Source organism: Zalophus californianus, chromosome 3, assembly GCF_009762305.2.
Source record: "Zalophus californianus isolate mZalCal1 chromosome 3, mZalCal1.pri.v2, whole genome shotgun sequence".
NCBI lineage: Eukaryota > Metazoa > Chordata > Mammalia > Carnivora > Otariidae > Zalophus > Zalophus californianus.
This window is the reverse complement of record NC_045597.1, coordinates 67041835-67064002: the sequence shown is the minus strand read 5'-3', so window position 1 is coordinate 67064002 and position 22168 is coordinate 67041835. Positions and strand designations below refer to the sequence as shown.

At 32.5% G+C, this 22168-nt stretch overlaps 1 protein-coding gene across 14 annotated transcripts in view; it reads left to right on the top strand.

Annotated features, from left to right (window-relative positions):
• The window catches only part of NBEA (neurobeachin), a 680715-nt gene that overhangs the window by 78856 nt on the left and 579691 nt on the right, over positions 1 to 22168 (top strand). For all 14 annotated transcript variants that reach the window (XM_027588285.2, XM_027588293.2, XM_027588287.2 and 11 more), the window contains exons 2-6: positions 5486 to 5717; positions 9299 to 9399; positions 9639 to 9734; positions 15364 to 15485; positions 17061 to 17187. In XM_027588285.2, coding sequence (XP_027444086.1) covers positions 5486 to 5717; positions 9299 to 9399; positions 9639 to 9734; positions 15364 to 15485; positions 17061 to 17187 — 678 coding nt within the window. The remainder of the gene's footprint in view (positions 1 to 5485; positions 5718 to 9298; positions 9400 to 9638; positions 9735 to 15363; positions 15486 to 17060; positions 17188 to 22168) is intronic.

Here is a 22168-nt window from a genome sequence, read left to right as displayed (position 1 = left end):
GGTTAATAATTGTCCAGTCTGATCTAATTAATGAAAAAGAATTATCCGATATGATTCTAACTAATAACCTAAGAGTTCAAAATAAAGGTATTTAAAAGCTCTATATTTAAAAAAATAAAAGATACTTAAATTGCTAGTAATTACAAACTTAGTCCTTTCAGATGATAGTATCTTCCAAGTCAGCATTTTATATTCTAAATTTTTATATGGTAAATTTTATTTCTTTATGTAAATAAGAGTTATTTCATTTAAAAAGCTCAGCTGTGATATTTATTCTATGTAAATTCCTCTGTGACCAATTCTTGGGTAGGAAGCACCACTGTGGACCACTTTTCTTTTCTTTCTTTCTTTTTTTAATAATTTTTTATTGTTATGTTAATCACCATACATTACATCATTAGTTTTTGATGTAGTGTTCCATGATTCATTGTTTGTGCATAACACCCAGTGCTCCACGCAGAATGTGCCCTCTTTAATACCCATCACCAGGCTAACCCATCCCCCCACCCCCTCCCCTCTAGAACCCTCAGTTTGTTTTTCAGAGTCCATTGCCTCTAATGGTGTGGACCACTTTTCTTACAGTGGCAATACCTTTTAGAATTTTAAGGAAAAGGCCTGGAAGAAAAGAACTCCCTTAACTGTAAAAATAGAGTATCACAATGACACATTCAGATTTACAGGAAGTCTTAATTGATTTATAAATCTCTTTTATACTATGGTAACAGTGATTTTAGCTTTTTTTGGTTTAGTTTTTTCAGCTTTGTTGTGTCATTTTCTTTGCTTTTTAAAAGGTTTCCCTGTAAGTTTTCTTTTTTAGTGTTTATTACTAATTTTCCTGTAATTGAGCCTTCAAAGTCTTCTACTTTCTTGCTGAAATAACCTTAAATAAATTGGTTGTTTTTAAAAATTTTTATTTACTGCCTCTGGATGTTTTATTTCTTACCCATAGAAATTATTTGCTCTTCTTTTATCCCACACACAGTTCATAAAACACTGATTTCTTTGTAGACCTATGATACATCTTGTTTCTATTTTTTTCTTAAGTTTATACTTCTGACTTAGTAGGAAGGTATTTAGGTTCATTTTTCAATGTAGGTTAGCATCCTGGATTACTCATATGTGACCTTGTCCATGTTATTTAACCTCATTTATTTTCACTTTTAGGAGGACAATTATGCATTTTCCTCATAGGATTGTTAGAGAATAGTTCAAAAAATGAAAGCCAATTGTTTCTATTTTTTCTTACATGCTTTATTGGTAAATACTGAACCACTCATTTGTAAGTAGGGAATAAATATTTCTCTAATCTTGGAATGATAGTTTTGTAAGCATTTAGCCTTATTAACACTAAAGTATTAAAAATTATAGTAAAGTTTAGAAAGACCATCTGAAAATACAGGCCCACTTTACAACATCTACAATAAATATTTTTACAGCTTCTGGCAAAGAAGTCAGAGATCCAAATTGTACTCTTTTGTAATTAAATGATATATAGAAAGGAGCATTGTTTTTTAACTGTGAAAGATGGAACTGTAAGCTTCCCATAACAGAGCCTGATTGTTAGAATTACACATATTAATTGTTGATTCCTTTAAAAGCAGACTATTTTTTTTTCCTTCCCACTGAGGCCATCTCTGTTATTTACACATTACATAATGGTTGTTGGTTATGCCAGACTCTACGGAAGCACTTACAATTCATTAAAGAGATTAGTCTAAAAAATTTTTCAGTGTTCTCCCATTTTAGTATGTACTAACTCTTACACACATTTATTCAGAGGCTCATAGACTTAAACCTTAGTATCTACTTCTATTAGTTCAGTCAGGAGGTGTCCACATCATTGATTTTCAAACGTGTTTTTTGTTGGTTTGTTTGTTTCCCTTCTATATAGTTCCCTTTTAGAGCACAGCACCTCTTCTGAGTTACTAACCACTGGCCTACACAGTTCATAGTAGTGACCCAAGTCAATTGGACATTTAATAGTGGAAAAGTAAGCAGTTCTTTGATAAGACCATGCTAAGGTAAAAAGATGTTTGAGTTGGTTCTCATAGATCTACAATTAATATCTAAGAGAGTACACGATCCACATAGTTTAACATTTGCTGGAAACATAAGGCTCAAGCCAGCTGTTTCGTAGTACTTCAGACAGATGTGATCAGATGACTACATTTTTTTTTTTTTTAGCTCAGGTCATAAGAGAACTGGTAATAGCTAACCTTAACTGAATACTAGCTATATGGCTTTGTTCCTAAGTGCCTAAACCTGATTACTTTATTTATCCTTGTAACTACACCACTGTTAGATAGGAAATTTTATTCCCATATTTAGATGAAGTAACTGAGACTTAGAGAAGTAGAGTCATTAAGGTCACACAGCGAGTGGTACAGCTAAAATCTGAATCCAGGAAGTCTGAAATCTCTTAACCATTCTAGTAGCTATTTTTGTTAATAAGACAGAGATAGTAGGAGGAGTTGAAGTTGTATCATACATAGAAGTAAAACCAGGCTTTAACCCGAGAATATCTAGGTCAATGTAAAAAAAAAAAAAAGGTCAGAAGTTAGGATGAGGGCTGGTTTCTCATAAGTTGAGTTTTGGAGCTGTTAAAAAAATACAGAATATAATTTTAAAATTCGAGAGTATTTTTTTTAATTCTTATATTTCAAAAGACTTTAAAAATATTCTTAAATGAGATTTTATTGCTTGTATGGACTTGTGTGAAGATAGACTTACTGGGTTTTGATCCTGGATCCTCTATCTACTAGTTTTGCGATCTTTTCCAAGTTAAATTTTCTGTGCCAGTTCTTCCTTATCTGTAAAATGAAAATAATAGGTCCTTTCTCATAAGTTGTTGCTTGAGAATTAAATTATTTAATATATGAAAAGCCCTTAGAATAGTACTAAATGGCATATAAGTTTACCTGATGGTATTATTATTATTATTAATATTAATCATATTTCTCCAAAGCATCTGGTTATCTACCCTTATTAATGAACATTTTTCTTTAATAAAAAATTCTACTTCTTGGACCTAATTTCTGGTACCTGTCTGCCCCTAATCTTCTTTTTCCTTTATTTCCATTTTCCTAACTACTTACTGTCGACCTCAGAGTCGGGGACCTGGGGCGGCGAAGGAACTGAGAAAAAGAGATGACAGTATAGCGAGGCACAGGGGACCCCGAGCTAACAGCCTGAGGCACCGAGGTTTATTTTCCATACTCTTTTATACCTTCTACAGCAATATAGATCTGTAATGATTTACAGCAGGGGCGTAGTAAGGCACATTCCTCCATGTATACAGGATTAGTCAAGCACATAAGAATCTTTAAAACAGAATAAAGGAACAAAGAGGGGAGTGCACAGTGTGCTGTTTCCAGGACAAGGGAATGAAGAGGGGAGTGCCCAGTGTGCTGTTTACAGCTGGCTTCCTATCTACAAGACATCTTCTGCTGTGTACTTTAGAACTGACCACACACGTTCCAAGGGCATTTCACTCTGATCCTTTCGGGTTATTTTTAACCCTGCAATCTCGAGTTTTCTCAGAGATCTTGGAGTCTGAGCGAATATGCACCAGTGGTCGTTGTGGTGTTCTGTTTCCTACAACTTACAGTTTATATCTTCTTTTATGCTTTCTGTAACTTATGAACCAATTTCAACTTTTGGAGGGATAAGTTAGGGAATACACACACACACACACACACACACACACACACACACACAACTTTTGGAGGGATAAGTTAGGGAATACACACACACACACACACACACACACACACACACACAACTTTTGGAGGGATAAGTTAGGGAATACACACACACACACACACACACACACACACACACACACACACACACACACACCTACCTTTATTTCCGGAATGGGCTTTTTCTTGTCCACAGATATATCCCTAGTTCCTAGAACAGTAATTTCTAGTCTTTCATAAATAAAATATTTATTGAATGAATGAATAATGCTTGTATGACTTCAAATTTATCACGTATTTTGTATATGGCTATTATTTTCTTCCTAAATTTTCTATTCTTTAGACCAGAAAAATATCTAGTTTTTCAATGTTCTTTAAGAATGGTACTTATAACAATATAATTAATACATCATATGTGATTTGATCAATAGAGAATAAGAATATCATTATATCTTTTATTCTATGTATTTGTCTATCATTGTACTTAAAGTAGCATTTGGGAGGGACAGTAATACTTTTTAAGTTTATATTTAAATTTATTGAAGTAGAGGGGCGCCTGGGTGGCTCAGTTGGTTAAGCGACTGCCTTCAGCTCAGGTCATGATCTCAGGGTCCTGGGATCGAGCCCCGCATCGGGCTCCTTGCTCCGCGGGAAGCCTGCTTCTCCCTCTGACCCTCCCCCTGCTTGTGTTCCCTCTCTCGCTCTCTCTCTCTGTCAATTAAATAAATAAATAAAATCTTTAAAAAAAAGAATACTGTCTTATTTTAAAAAAAAAAAAAAAAATTTATTGAAGTAGAATTGACATACAGTGTTATATTAATTGCAGGTGTTCAACATAGTGATTCGACAGTTCTGTGCATTACTCAGTGCTCACCACACATGTTGTCGCCATCTGTTGTAACCATGCAACATTATGATAATATTATTGGCTATTGACTATTGTACTATTCATTTCCATGACTTACTTATCTTATAACTAGAAGTTTGTACCTCTCAATCCCCTTTATGTATTTTGCCCATCTCCCTGCCCACCTCCTCTCTGGCAACTAAAGACAGATGTGAAATACTCAAACAAAACAAAACAAAAAAACAAACGAACAAACAAAACCAAACTCTTAGATACAGAGGACAGTAATACTTTTGACTCACTTGACAATGCCATAAGTCAAATACATTGCTATTAAATCATCTTTGTATATCAATTCACATTTTTTAAAGTAAAGTATTATAAGATACTAGCTATATTTCTCTTAAACATTTTTTAACATTGATTCTATCATTTCAACTTTTACTATAAGTTTGCTAGTATCAGTTTCATATTTCTTTATCTTCTGTACATGGAGATTAGGCCCTTTGTTTCTTTTCTGTTACATCTCATTTGTCAGTCTAGTAATATCACAAAAGAAAATGAACTTCATGTCTTAATATTTATCCTTAGCGAATTCTGCATTTTCTAATGATTATAAGTTTTTGGAGCCAAATTCTTTTTTATAATAATTTGTCCTGAATCCTGCCAGTAGTCCCGTGCACCATTTTGCTCTATTTGATTTGAAATTACTTTTTCCATTTTTAAAAAACTAGACTTTGCTAGTTTTCATTCTTACAGCACCCTTAATCTGTAGCTTTCAAATTTTTCTCAAAGGTAGTTTTAGACTAGAAGACTTGAAATTTTTTAGAGTAGCTATGCTGTCCTGCTATTTGAATTATTTTATTATTTTTATTTTATTGTTATAAATAATCTCTCATGTTATCATTAGTTATTGTTTCTTTTTGTTTATTTTCAGCTGGTTGGCGGAGAATTTGACTTGGAGATGAACTTTATTATCCAGGATGCTGAGAGTATAACATGCATGACAGAGCTTTTGGAGCACTGTGATGTAACATGTCAAGCAGAAATATGGAGCATGTTTACAGCCATTTTACGAAAAAGTGTTCGGAATTTACAGACTAGCACAGAAGTTGGGCTAATTGAACAAGTATTGCTGAAAATGAGTGCTGTAGATGACATGATAGCAGGTATGAGGTTATCTGACAGGATAATATACGTTAAATGTTTATAAAGATATATGTACTTTTCTTTATATTCTATTGGTAATATAAATTTGTTGGAGCTAACTTGATTTAAAATAGCCTGGTGATGGGTATTAAAGAGGGCACGTACTGCATGGAGCACTGGCTGTTATACGCAAACAATGGATCATGGAACACTACATCAAAAACTTAATGATGTAATGTATGGTGATTAACATAACATACTAAAAAAATAAATAAATAAACATAAAAATAAAATAGATGGTAGAAATGTATGGAAAATTTGCCCTGTATATTAAGGGAAAACTTGAAGAATGGAAGACAACTTCTTCTTTATTAGACAAACATAATTACTGATTTTGCTTTTCCAGGTTTTAGAAAATCTCAATTACATGGAATAAATAACCACAAAATCTATCAGAAAAATAAACATACCTTTTTACATAGTACTTAGTTAGACTTTACATAATTAAAATTTTACAATATGTATTACAAGTCTGTGTAATTAGCACTTTACCAACTTCTTCGAGCTCCATGATTTTCAGTTTGGCATATATGGAACTATGACAGGAGGAACTAATATCCTTAGGATAAGCATGTTGAATTTTTAGGAAGTGTTCATTTTACTTTGATATTTTTTAGAGAAACTTTTGTATTAAAATATACAGATCTAGAATAGAACATAAAGTTTGCATGGAATTTCAAGATAAAAATACTAACTTTTGTGCTTGTTATATGTTACTTCAAATAACTTTGAAATCTGTGATTATTCATTGCCAATCCTTTATCTCCCCGCAAGTTCGTTCTCCTTTGTTGTTAGATGCACTTCAGTAGAATGTTTTGAAAGATGGTCCCAGAGCAACATTATTCCCAGAAAATAAGTTTAGAGTTTAAAATGTTGATTCTTTTAAGCCATGAATCTTCAGCATACGTCACTTCTGATATAAGAGGGTTTTCATAATTTAAAAAAAAGTGCTAATATGACTCCTCACAGTATCATACCTGATCCTTACAAGTAGTCTGGACACCAGAGAATCCTCTATCATATTTTGATTTATGCATAATTAATTTTAATATTAGTAGAACAAAACATTAAGAAATAATGGAGTGAAGAATAAGTTAAAGATGAATGTCTTTTAAACAATATTTAAACATTTTTTTCTAACAGTATATTAAAATCATTTCTAATTGCTTTCAAGGTGGCATCTATCTCTAGAGTGATTTAGCATTCTCTGTATTGGTTACTAATGATTAACTTGATGAAAAATGAAATTCATATTTAAAATATCCTTTTAATGATGATATGTACCATCTGTAAACCATTCTGTAAATTCTAGCATTGTTTAACAGGAATTTATTTGCATAAGCTTATATGTTTGGTGCTTACATGTTGTATAGAACATCATGTGATCTTTGAGTCCTCATATCTGGGTTTAGTCCCTAAAGTTTTTTTGTTTGCTTGTTTGTTTTTTGAAATAAAGTGGCTACCACTTTATAAAGTGCACTTTAGAAAATGAGCCACAGTCACGTACATAGTAGTTTACTGGTACATAATTCATGAGCTTTGAGATATAAGATGATAGTAAGCTTGATTAGTACTGCAAAAGTTCTTATGTTCATGTTTTCTATTATATAAAGCTTCTTAATTCTCTTATCTTTGCTTCTCAATAATAATAATACTGGTAACATAAAACTTTCCCTTTTTGTTATTTTATCATTGAATAAACATCAGAAAAATACCTCTACCTTACTTTTCAGTAGAGAAAGTAAAATTTAGATGACATACTAATGAAGCACCAAAAAACACCACTAAGTTTTCACTCTGAATATTTATAGCATGTTAAGTTCAAAGAGGTACTTTTCATTTACTAATGTGTAGGTATTACTAGAAGGTAGTTAAACGTCTATACTAAATTGTTAAGAGAATTTCATAGTCTGAGTATTCTTTCTTCTTTACAAATTTTGTCCAGAAAAAAACACCTGTTAAAATAAAATCAAACTGAGCTACTTGGTTATGTTATATGTATAATAAATACGAAATTTTAATAACTAATTAAATACAAATTTAATAGATTACTTTTTATGACACACATATAAGATGAGATAAAGGTTTGGAAAAAGAAGTTTAATTTTTTAGAAAAGTATTTGTAGGTAAATGTTTAAGAAATCTATGAATTTGCCATTGCAGCTAATTGCTTGAAACTGCTTCCTATTAATTTAGGGTTTTAAGGTGCTTGATTTCTATCTAGAATTCTTTCTTAAAAACAGATCTTCTGACTTATTTGTAGTAACTATACGCTTTTTTACTGAATGATGAAACATTTTATTTCATTAAAAGATCTCAAAAATGGCACATCAATAGTCACAATTTAATGATAGGGATTGCTTACTTATTGGGGCGTTAAGTAAGATTATTTAATTATTTATTGATGAAAATAACCATATTAAATTTCTGTTTTGAAATAGATAATAAATATTTTAAAGTCTCAAATTCCAGTTATTAATTTGTGATATTAGATAATATATATTATACATCAGTAACTAATTATTTGAACTTATCCTAACTCTCATTTTTAAATTGATGATAAATTATTTAGAGTGTATATGTGTATTGATTGTAATAATTTGCATAGTATCTTTAATCCTTAGGAAGTACTTTAGAAATCGAGAAAATTAAGTATAAATATTTAGATGTGTAATTTCTTACAAAGAATGATTGATAGAGGTACTACTCATAACATCTAGATGAGAAAGAAATCAAGGACAAGAGATTAAATGTATAATTTTCCTATTATCTGGTGAGCTGGTGTGTCTCTCATATGCACATAAACACATGAACAGAATGGATATCACTGGTAATATGTTTAAGTCAGACTTTGATTTAGAGACTAGTGGGTAACAGGGCTCTGGAGCCATACTGCCTAGGTTTTAATCCTGACCCTGCCACTTAGTAGAGTGTGTTCTTGGGCAAGGTGATTAGGTTATTTATGTCTCACTTTCCTCATTTTAGGAAGTGGCTAATAATAGTACTTCATAGGCTTGTTATGAGGATTTGTGTACTTAATAACTGTAAACCACTTGGAATAATGGAGGAGTAAGTGCTCATAATTATTGTTAATGGGGCAAGGAATATTTCAAGAATATCTTTTATTAAGAATAGATAATTCTAAAATAAAATATGGTCAAGTCTCACTTTTTTATTTGAAAATAACCACTTTACAACATTAAATCATTGTACCTTTGCATATTTTTGCTTTCCTTTCCCTGAATATAATAGGTATATGTGTGTGTGTGTATGTGTATTCTGGGAATCTATTTTATATATTTGCTAAGGAAACTTAATTGTAATGGTAAATCTGATGGGGAAAAATCCTAAAATTCGAATAAAATGTTTTTGGCTATCTGAGGACCTAAAAATTGTTCATTAGAATGACTTCATGAGGACATTTAGATAAATATGTATGTAGAAATGAGAATTGATAACTTTTGCTCTTTCAAAAAGTGTATTACCTTGACAGATGGCAGCTCATGACTAGAGTTCAGAATAACTTTATTTTCCTTTGAAGATCTTCTAGTTGATATGTTGGGGGTTCTTGCCAGCTACAGCATCACTGTCAAGGAGTTGAAGCTTTTGTTCAGCATGCTTCGAGGAGAAAGTGGAATCTGGGTAAGCTGTGGTAGAGGGAAAAGTATTCAGTATTAGTGCATTAATACTTAATGTTCAGCAGTTTGTCTCTAGAGAGCTATAAACTTGAATTTGTAATGGAAATTGTTCTCCTTAAAGAGTTTAGTAAATGATGTAAAATTAATTTCTCTCTGGTTAGAAAACAGTCCAGTGTCTAACATGATAGATTAGGTATTTTTGCTAAATTTGTACAGTGACATTTCTTTTTCTTGTTTCCTTAGCCAAGACATGCAGTAAAATTATTATCAGTTCTTAATCAGATGCCACAAAGACATGGTCCTGATACTTTTTTCAATTTCCCTGGTTGTAGTGCTGCGGTAAGTTTTAAATACATGTGTTTATTTTTATTTATTTATTTTTAATTCAGCTCTGTTAAGGTATAATTCACATAAAATTCACCCATTTAAAAGTACAATTTGATGAGTTTTAAGTTCATAATTACCACCACAGTCATGATTTTGAACAATTCCATCACTTCCTAAAGTTCCCTTTTGTCTCTGAAACGAGTCCCCTCTCCCCAACCCCTGTCCCTTACAACCTCCGATTTATTTTGTGTTTTTATGATTTTGCCTTTTCTAGAATTTCATATAAATAAAATCATACAGTATGTAATCTTTTCTGTCAGCCTTCTTTCACTTACCTTAATGCTGGCTTTTTTTTTGGATTTTTATTTATTTAAGTCTTTTATTTTTTATTAACATATAATGTAGTATTTGTTTCAGGGGTACAGGTCTGTGATTCATCAGTCTTACACAATTCACAGTACTCAACTATAGCACATACCCTCCCCAGTGTCCATCACCCAGCCACCCCATCCCTCTGACCCCCCTCCCCTCCAGCAACCCTCAGTTTGTTTCCTGAGATTAAGAGTCTCTTATGGTTTGTCTCCCTCTCTGGTTTCATCTTTTTGTTTACGGTAATGCTTTTGAGGTTGCCCATGTTGTAGCTTACCAGTAGTTTATTCTGTTCCTTTTTATTCTGAGTTGTGTTACATTTTATGGAAGTGCCACAGTTTATCCATTTACTAGTTTATCCAACTCACTATTTGAGTTTTCAGTTTTTGGCTATTGTAAATAAAACTGTTGTGATCATTTGAACACAGATCTTCTGTGGGCATGTTTTCTCATCTCGTAAGTAAAAACATGAGTGTAATTGCTGGGTTTTATGCTAAGTGTGTACTTCATTTCATGAGAAACAGGCAGATTGCTTTCCATAGTGGAAAATTTTGCATTCTTCTTAACAGTGTATGAGAATCCCAGTTGATCTGCATTCTGGACAATGTCCATCTTTTTAGTTTGAGGCATTTAAGTGGTTATATAATGGTACCTCATTGTAGTTATAATTTTGTATTGCCCTAATGACTGATGCTATTGAGCAGTTTTTCATGTGTTTATTGGTTGTTTTTACATCTTTTGTGATATTTGTGTTTAAATCTTTATTCAGTTAAAAAAGTTAGTTTTATTATCTTAAGAGTTCATTATGTATTTGGAGTATAAGTTAATTTGTCAGATGGATAATTATCAATTTTTTTTTGCAATCTGGCTTTTACTTTCTTAACCGTATTTCTTAAAGCAAACAGATTTTAATTTCAATAAAGTTCATTTAAACTTTTTTTATGGCATATGCTGTTGTAATCTAAGAAATCAATATAAACCAAGGTCACAACATTTTTTTCTTATGCTTTCTACTAAGAGTTCTTTTGTTTTAGCTCTTATATTTAGGTCTATGATTCTCTTTATGTGAATTTTTAAAATATGGTATGAGGGAAGGTTGGAGGTTAAAGTTTTGTTTGTTTTGCGTATGAATATTGAATTGTTTCATAACCATTTGTTAAAGAGACAGTCCTTTAACATTTTGGATTACCTTGGCACCTTTCTTGAAAACTCTCTGGCTGTGTTTGTGTGGATTTGTTTCTGAACTCTGTGTTTGGTTCCTTTGTCCTCTGTTTCTGCTCATATTTATGCCAATGTCAGATTGTCTTTATTTTTGTAGCTGTATAGTAAGTAGTTCTTGAAATCAGATTGTATAAGTACTCCAACTTTGTTCTTCATTTTAAAATAATTTTGGTTATTCTAGGTAACATTTCAATACGTGAATAAACTTGTCAAATTTTATAAAATGCTTACTGTGATTTAGATTGTATTGTGTTAAATATATAGAACAATTTGGAGAGAATATTATTGAGTCTTCCAGTTCATGAACGAAGTATATCTCTTCCTTTATTTAGTTTTCTCTGATTTTTCAGTGTTTTGCAGTTTTTAGCATAAAGTCTTAAATATCTTTTGTTTCTGTTCCTATGTACTAGGAGGTTTTTTAATCATCAACATGTTGATATTACTGTTGAATTCTGTCGAATGCTTTTTCTGATTTTATTGAAGTGAAAATACGGTTTTTCTTCTTAATTTTTATTAATGTGGTAAATTACAATGATTGATATTTCAGTGTTAAACCAACCTTTGTGTTCCTGGGATAAAAACTAGTTGGTCGCTATGTTTTAACTTTTTCATCCAACACTGGATTTGATTTGCTAACGTAATGCTAAGAAATTTTGTAATTATTTTTATGAATGTTTGGGGGTGTAGTTTTCTTTTTCTTTAATATCTTTTTCTGGTTTTGGTGACAGAGTAATCCTCATACGATGAGTTTGGAACTATTTAATTCTTTATATTAAAGAGTTTATGTAGAATTGATATTACTTATTCTTAAATGTATGTTAGAATTCACCTTTGTAGCTATTTGGGCCTGATGTTTTCTTTGTGGGAAGGTTTTAAACTATGAACTTAATTTCTTTAATGGATATAAGGAGGTTTCTATTTCCTTTTGAGTGAGCTTTGGTAGTTTGTGTCTTCCAAGCAATTTGTCCAGTTAATCCAAGTTGTTGAATATGTTTGTATAATCCAATATGTTGAATATATCATCATATCCCCTTCTTAGCCTTTTAATGTCTGTACGATATTTAGTGATACCTCTTTCATTCTTGATACTGGATTTTTTTCCTTATTAATCTAGCTAGAAGTTTATCCATTTTGTTGTTCTTTTCAAAGAACTAACTTTCTCAGTCTGCTTGATTTCATTATTTTTATCTAACATTGTGGCATTGTAGAGAGTATGTATAACTTTTGACTATAAGAACTGGTTTTGATTTCTGAATCCTCTACTTCCTTACTGTGGAGAACTAGTCCCTTAATGTTTCTTGGCTTACTTTCATGTAAAATATTAGTACTTTCTCATGGAAGAGTGTTACTGTGAGCCTGTAATGAAATAATATACTATTTAATATTTAAGCACTATATAACTTATAAAACATCATGTAATATTTCTTGCTCTTAGGTTATTATTAGTGCATAAGCATCCTTGTAGTCTCTCATTTCGTCAACCATTCCCCTAATTTTATTTTTTCCCTAATATTTTGTTACTAACCTTTTTTTTAAAGTTATAATTTTCCATTGTAACAAAATTGTGAAATAAAAATAGGAAAGTTAAAAAAATCTCTTTCCAGATGAAAGTTAATAATTTTACATATCAGATTGTTAGGGTGGAACATATATCAAATGTACATGGTGGTACTTAGCAGAGAAAACACTGTCACTGTCCCTAAGAAGATACTGGTTTTCTCAGATTTATGTAATAGTTCTATTTGCATACATACATATATTTTAATATATTTTATAAAACTGTTATTGATCTGACATCTAGTAGATATCACTTAAGGGGTGAGAAGGAAGAGCCAAGTGTTTTGACAGAAATATAAACAAGTTACTGTCTTATTGGTGGAATTAACAAAATTAGCTAAAATAGAGTGTTAAAACTGTTTTAATAAATGGTTTAAATTGCCTCAGTAGGGTTACAAGTCATCCTGTTTTTAGACATTTGATCCATTTACCAGAAATCTGTGAATATTTTTTATCAGTATGTAATGCATTTTACACACACGTGCATGCACACACACAGAGAATTTTACTTAGATGGTGTTAATGGTATATGTATGAATTGTTTTCGTTCAGGGGATTTTGATGGACTTACACTATCTACTCCTCCTTTCTTGGTTTTCCCCTATCACTCATTTTCATGAAGGGTAGTATTAATTAGCAGTATAGTCTATATAGGAGAGGAAGCAAAGAAGGAAGTAGAACTTTTACAATTGTTATTTCATTTGAGTCATAGAAGTTATATGTAAGATAAATGATATTATTGCTGTTAAATTAGTTGTGGAAAGAGCCTCAACAGTGTAACATTGTTCAGGGTCATAAAGCAGAGTCACAGCCTGAACTAAAATTTGCCTGACCTTAAGTCCTGTGTTTTGTTTTGTTTTGTTTTAGTAACGCATTGGCTTATTTCCAGGTGTGTTATCTCTGCTGTTGAACTACTGAAAAATTCATATAGGAGCTGATTTTAAAATCCTTACCATTACAGTGTTTTTGATAATTTACCTCTAGATGAGCATGATAGTAACAAGAGGGTACATACTGTCTGGACCACTGTTGGTAGCAGTACCTTTGGATCACTAAAAATATGACACTGCTTACTTTCCCTCTGAAATAACCATATATAGTAGGCCTTCTGAATTATATTTTATACTGTGGAGATGCCTTTCTATGAGCTATGCTGCCTCATATGAGAAATTTGCAATAGAATTCTATAGAGTGGGTTATGTAAAGGTAAATGGCAAATGTATAACATTTTATGTGATCTGTGACCTTTATGGATATACTATTTAGATTTGCCTTTCACAATAATCATATGTTTCATGAATCCGCTTAATTTAGGAAATAGTGAATTCTTCTAATTTACTGAAATAGTTTACTGAAAGCATTCCATCTAAACATCAGAATTCTTTCTTTTGCACATTAAATAGGAGCATAGATTTTGGAGTCCGTTGGATTAGGGGACAGTGAAGGATATAGATTTTGGAGTCCTGTGGACTCATTGGACACAGTGAGGAACATCCAGTTGTGGGTACCAGAATATTTTAGAAGGTGATAGGGAAGAAGAGTAAGAACAGCTTAAATTCAAAATCACAAAGATATCCCAAAGGATATGCCATTAACACCATGGGATCAGATGGATATGTAAGGAATCTAGGAAATGAGTGTTGAGATCAGGCACAAATGGTTTGGATGTAAATGTGCTTGGGTTTCACATACGTGGCAGTACTATACAAAGTTAGCTTTTGTGCATGGACTAAGGGAGGATGTATGCATTAGCTGAAAAGAGTAGAGAAAGCCTGGAGATACAGTGTATACTGTATAGAAGGCTTTGGTTGGTATAGAAGTAGGAGCCAAAGATTGAGGAGTACCATCTAGAAATGGGCAGTTTTAGGTCCCTAAAACATTTAGTCTAGCCGTTGTATACTAAATTTAAGAGAATATCTTTCAGTAAAGGTAACTATCTTGTTGAAGAGATTGGCCATAATATAAAGATCCTTATTTATCCATGGAGTTATTGGAAGTCCACAATGAAACCGAGGAAAATGCTATTCTAGAGCCTCTCAGGTTTGTATTTGGTACCAGTTGTAGCAAGACCAAAGACTAATATTATTTCATTATCACTCAAGGTTAGATTTTTCTTTTATAAGACTTTTTTTCCATTGTAATTTTGTTCACTAGTGTTTGCAACTGTATGTGATTTAGGGCTCTTTCAGACCTACAGTGGAGATAACACTGTCTCTTTCTGGTGGAAGAGTAGGTCTAGAAAACTTGAAGGGCAGCTTGGCTCAAATTCATTCCTCTGTTAGTTTAATGCAATCTTTAAGTTCTAATTTAGGGTCTAGTGGACTGGATGTTGAAACTGGTGATACAGAAAGTGCTAAGGCCATTGGCTGGGGATAAGTCTATGATTTTCTGATATTTATACCTTCATTGTTTTTTGATCTGTAAGGCTATATTTGACCTTGGTTACTATCACATTTTCTTTAGCTGATACTTTTCTTTTTTCATTGCCTTGTAGGCAATTGCATTGCCTCCTATTGCAAAGTGGCCTTATCAGAATGGCTTTACTCTAAATACTTGGTTTCGTATGGATCCATTAAATAACATTAATGTGGATAAGGATAAACCTTATCTTTATTGGTAAGTAATATATTTAATTTTAGTACTTTTGTCTTAAGTATTTCAGTTTTATAAATATGTAACACAGTGTCAAGGCAACATATTGAATAGAATGTGTATGTGTTTGTGTATATATATATATATTTATATTTATATATGTTAAAACTATAAAGACACATGTCAGTTTATTTTATTTATTCATTTTTTGCTATTGGTTTTAGGCAACCAGCCTCACTATATTTTTTTCCAATTACAGTTTGAAAGTCAAGATTTACAAACCTTCTCTGTCCAGTCCACATCATAGTTAGGGGATTATTAGTGGACATGCAAGTCCCTAGTCCAGGGGAGAAAAAAAACAAATTCCTTCCAGATTTCATCACTTTGCATTTTTACTTCCTTTGTTCTATGAGCATAATTAAGATATGCTTTAAAAATATTAGTGATAACTACTATGTAAGAAAATACAATCAAATAATAAAAGTAATTATTTCATAGATAACTAACAGAATGGGTTGATATTCCCAGATAGGTTGACCTGTAAGGCCCGAGAGCTTGGTAATTTTAGTTTACCAAGAATGCACAGTAATGAGAACATGAAACTTGCATTGATTGCCTTACTATATACTAGGCATTGTAAGTGTTTACATGTATTACCTCATTTAATACTTGCGATGCTTTGAAATAAGACTGCCTGGGGTTAAGTCTTACGTTTACTACTTACTGATCCTGTGTTTTAGTGTCTTCAGCTGTAAAGCGAAGATAACAGTAGTACCTATCACATCAGATTTAATGAGAGAATAATTAAGCGTTTTTGTACATTGACTGGCTCAATATGAGTGCAGAAAAATGTGAGATATTAATAGCTTGTAAGCTCTATTAGAAAAGATTATAGAAGTGTAGTAATGAGAGGGAGTTCTAAACAAACATCTGAACTTCCAAACATAAATGGGTTGAATTTCAGAATGGTCGTTTTGGCAGATCATACATTTATTTTAATAATACCGTTATTTTGCCGAGCATTTACAATTTTTACAATACTGTGCTTAAATTCACAACTAGGAGGAGTGCTTCCTTAAAAGAAAATAACTATTTCAGAGACACATCTTTTTTCTTCTTTTGACTAAAAATATACTCCGTTTGATTACATATATCATTTATCACACTTGGCTCTGACTTTGTTTTGTAATTTTTAAGCTATTTTTTAAAGATATAAATAGAATTGGGAGTAAGTTGTTTTTGAAAACAGTGGCTTTGTAAATGGTTTCTGTATTTGCTAATTTCAGGGGTCCTTGAAGGTAAATGAAATCTACTTAGGCTTTCATTGGCCATTATTTTGTTTTTATGTATTTGTGATATTTCACATTGAAATTTCAGAAGGTTCTGTAGTCTTCTGTTTTCTCAATTTAAAGTTCTTTCTTTAGTTGTTCTAAACCTTTTATGGCTTAGTCTTTATTTGGTACATGTAATACCCCTTCTACTCTATGGAGAAATGAGTTTTATTTTTATGATAGTGTTTTATATTATTTATTTAATAATTTTTAGATATATAGTTCTTTGTATCAGAGGATATTATACGATTCTCAGTTTTCTTTACAGTTTTCGTACTAGCAAAGGAGTTGGTTACTCTGCTCACTTCGTTGGCAATTGTCTAATAGTCACATCACTGAAGTCTAAAGGAAAAGGTTTTCAGCACTGTGTGAAATACGATTTTCAACCCCGTAAGGTAGGTATAAGTAAATATTTCTATTGAGAATGACACAATTCACCATTCCCCCTATCCTAAAATTCACCTATTATGACTTCTGTAATACTCTTTTATTGATTTTTCTTATGACACATAATGCTTTTCTCTTCTCCTTTTTATTTTTATGTCTATTCCCATAAAAAGATCAGGCTCTTGACCTCTTGCCGTGTCTGTCTGACTTGTTTGCTTGCTCTCTGGGATCTATTCTGTGGCATTCTTAGTTCCAGACACTATTGTAGGCACTAGAAATATGACAGTGAACAAAACAGATAACATTCCTGCTTTTGTGGAGCTTATTTTTTGAGGAATTTTTATTCAGTTTCATGATAGCTTTCCACTCTTATTCTTATCTCCAAGTTCTATTCTTATATCCTCATCTACCAAAGATACTGCCATGTAAATGTCTTTCTGGCCCCTCATCTTTACAGAATATGTAACACTGAATTCACGTCTCTAGTCCCATATTCAGTATGTTCTTAAGTCCCCTGTTTTGATTAAGCAGCCTACCGTCTTCATGATAGTGGGGACTTGAGTCAGCTTTGTTCTTCATCCTCTTTTTGATCATGATATCAGTGCAATTTTCTACTCCAGTACTTTGTATCTCTGTAATATATCTCTTTAAAAAAAATTCCTTACTTACTGCTTAAATTTTTCATATTGTTCTCTCTTTATCTTGGATCCTTTGTCTCTTCCTCCCCAAACTATGTTATATACTAATATCTGATTTATATTCTTGATCATATTATTCCACTGCTCAAACCAGTCATTTGCTTCTCACTAACTATAGAATAAAATAGCACTTTTAGCCTAGTCCTTCATGATTTGGATTTCATTTTCAGGTTTTTGCTTATACCCTTTATTCTTTCAAAACTGAACTACTGTACATGTTTCACTTTTTATCTTTTCCTTTTCAAATGTTCAATCTCTGGTGTGAAAACATTTATATGTCTTCTCACTTATGGCTGTAGGTCTTCAAATTCTACCTTTTTGTTAGGTTCCATTCCATATAACACCATTTCCCTGGAATCTTTCCTTGATTTTCCTTGCTGTCCGATATACTCTCTCTCATAGCATATTATTTCGGTATTTCTTATAGCAATTGTTTCTTTTAAATCTTTATTACTCATTTACATGTGCATTATTTAGTAACTATTTAAACTAAGCTGTGTGTTGGATTCAGTTTTGTATTCCCTCATAAACCTGCCACAGAGTTTTGAACTTGGTGGACTGCTAATTAGTATATGTTGGATAAATGAATAAAATATGCTTTAACAACCAAAAAGAACCCTTTTGTTTCCTGAAGGAGTAGGTTGTATTTATCTGGACAGCTAATTTTTATTGAGCAATTTATTTTCTAGTGGTGTAAAATAAATGAGGTGTTACTGTTGATAAAGTGAAAAAGAAGGCCTGGGCCTTGTTGTGGTCAGTGCTCCTTGTAGGGGCAGTAAGCCAATGGGACAGGAAGAAGGACAATAAAGACCAAGTAATGTAGGTTGTTACTATGTGATATGCTTTTGAAATTAAAAGCTTACCAGCCTTGTTGTTCTAGCATGGTAATGTACACTGCAAAACTAAGTTAATTTTTGCATTTGTAGAGAATTAGAGCATTATCCACGAGCATTAAGAGAGATTTTATGCTTTTTGAGAAAGTGTTTTACACAGGTTTAATGGAAAATACAGTTACTTAGAATCCTAACTACTGACACATCCTTATATCTTTATTCTGATCCTAAAATCTTGGTATGTATGATACATAATTGATATGTCATTATAATAATTTATGTAATATATAAATTTGCTATATATTACATAGAAATAATGCAGTGTCTTTTCAATTTTCAGCATGTTCATGAAAACAGTATTAAAGAATTTTAACAATTACATTATTCAGAGTTTATTCAAAGGCAAACTTGTATATGAACTTTATGTTACTTTAATTATAGTTCTGAGGAATTATGTTTGAAGAACATTTGCAGGAATTTTGCTTTAATTACAGTTCTATCTTGTTCTTCCTCTTCCTTTCATTTTCTCCTCCTCAGTATTCTCCTGTCTCTCCTTTACCTCTAACTCCTCTTTTGTTCATCCTTTTTACCCTCCTCTAATTTTTCCCCTTCTTCCCTTTTCCCTCCTCCTCCTTTCCTTCTTCTCCTTCCCTCTTCTTCCTTTAACCTCATTTGGCTTAGATAATAGAACCAGTTTTTAGACTGGAGATTCAGAGTTCACAGTGGTTTGTACAGTGTGCATCTCATACACTATGGATTTATAGATAATTAGCTCTTTCAGAAGGTCAGGTGTTAAACCTCCAGATTTGGTAATACACAGAGACTTCTGTTGAGGGAGTTTTAGCTAATCCTAGTAGTCCTGAATCTTGTTTCCTGAGATTGAAGGTTACACAGGTCTCTGCTTCTTCAATAATGCTGGCTTCAAGGAGAGGATGTTGCTCTACAGTTAATGTTTTGGCCCATTAAATATACCTTTGCTTAATATCCAGTAGAATATGGATATTCAAGAGACCAGGTTGAAATGTGTTTTTAAAAGTCTGCTCTAAACATAAAAAATAACAAGAGAAAATGCAGAGAAATGTGCAACTATATAATTAGATTTATAATTCACTCACTATCACCTGGGGTTTTCTAGAGAGATATTCCATTATATATTATATATATATTATATTGGACTCCATCTTTGTGTTAGAGTAACTAACCATTTGAAAGTCCAGAATTGAAAAAAACAAAGGACAGAAATATAAGAGTTCCTATTTCCACATGTTTAAGGCCAGTTACCCCTTCCAGGTTCAAAGGTCTTTTTTGGATATATGACTGTGAGATTGTCCACCTTCTTTAGGGCACACTCTGCCTTTTATCCACAGGAATATTTATCCACAGGAACAACCATAATAGAGATGATGCACCCACATATGGCAGAGGGAATGTCATTTCTTTTTCTTTCCTTTTTGCTTGTTTTCTTGTCTGCTTATGATCCCATGTATGTTTTGCCACATATTGAAGAAAATATGAGTTAGGATGGGGTTTTCAAATATACATTCAAAAATTTTACCTGAGTCTAATAAAATTGTTTGCTTTATGTTTAAGCAATAGTAATAACTATTTTTATTAAAGAATATCAGTGTAACAATCATTCATTAATATAAACTTGGAAAATAGCTTAAAAAGCAATGATTCTAGGTAAATTTATAAATTAGATTGGAGATTCTTTTTTGTTTGATACAAATCCCAGTTATGTTCATACAACTTCAGTTGTCTCTCCTCCAGAAATTCTGATTTATTGGATTTGAGATGATACCCAGGAGAGTTTGCCAAATGTGCCAAATTTTTTGAATTTCAGAGAGAGCTTGTTATAAATACAGATCCTTAGAATTATAGTTTTCATGTTAGGAATAGGTTTTTAACAAATTGTTTAGATGATTTTTTTTTCATCAGATAAGTTTAGATAACAGTGGTTTGAAGAGTATAAGGAAGGAAAGTTAGGGTGAAGTTAAGTACCAAATAAAATTGTCATTAACCAGTAAAAAGCAATTTAATCCATTTGTTCTCTCTCTCTCTTTGTCTTTATGCTATTTCCTTATGAGACATACATTCCCATTTGTAATAGCTCTTTATACATTGATGCTAAGGAGTCTTGGTAGGAGCAAGGTCATAGAGTGATAGAGGTTTTGAAAAACCTGTAAATATTCTCATAAACCTTGAAAACCATAAGTATTTTATTTTACTGTTTCATTATTCAAGATAAATACATTTTTTTCTTTCATATTTTTCCAGAAAATGCCCTAGCTAAATTGTTATCCTTTACTAAGGTATTTAACTGGCATTTCATAAAGAAATGTTTATATTAAAACTTAGCTTTCTTACCTGTAGCACTTACCAGATGTTTGACCTTGTCATAATGTATGTAACCTGTGAGCACATTACCTAATATGTAGTAAGGGCTCGAATATGTGTTAGCTACTGTTGATATTTGTATAAATATCATGTTATATATTCCTATGAATTCTTTATTTTATTATGTTAGTCACCATACATCATTAGTTTTTTTATGTTCTGTTAATCACCCATATATTACATCATTAGTTTTTGATGTAGTGTTCCATGATTCATTGTTTGCGTATAACACCCAGTGCTCCATGCAGTACATGCCCTCTTTAATACCCATCACCGGGCTAACCCATCCTCCCACACCCCCTCCCCTCTAGAACCCTCAGTTTGTTTCTCAGAGTCCATAGTCTCTCATGGTTCATCTCCCCCTCCGATTTCCCCCCCTTCATTTTTCCCTTCCTACTATCTTCTTCCTTTTTTTAACATATAATGTATTATTTGTTTCAGAGGTACAGGTCTGTGATTCAACAGTCTTACACAATTCACAGCGCTCACCATAGCACATACCGTCCCCAATGTCTACCACCCAGCCACCCCATCCCTCCCACCCCCACCACTCCAGCAACCCTCAGTTTGTTTCCTGAGATTAAGAATTCCTCATATCAGTGAGGTCACATGATACATGTCTTTCTCTGATTGACTTATTTCGATCAGCATAACACCCTCCGGTTCCATCCACGTCGTTGAAATGGCAGGATTTCTTTCCTTTTGACGGCTGCGTAATACTCCATTGTATATATATACCACATCTTTATCCATTCATCTGTGGATGGACATCTTGGCTCTTTCCGTAGTTTGGCTTTGTGGACATTGCTGCTATAAACATCAGGGTGCACGTACCCCTTCGGATCTCTACATTTGTATCTTTGGGGTAAACACCCAGTAGTGCAATTGCTGGGTCATATGGTAGCTCTATTTTCAACTTTTTGAGGAATCTCCATACTGTTTTCCAGAGTGTCTGCACCAGCTTGCATTCCCACCAACAGTGTAGGAGGGTTCCCCTTTCTCTGCATCCTCATCAACATCTGTCATTTCCTGACTTGTTAATTTTAGCCATTCTGACTGGT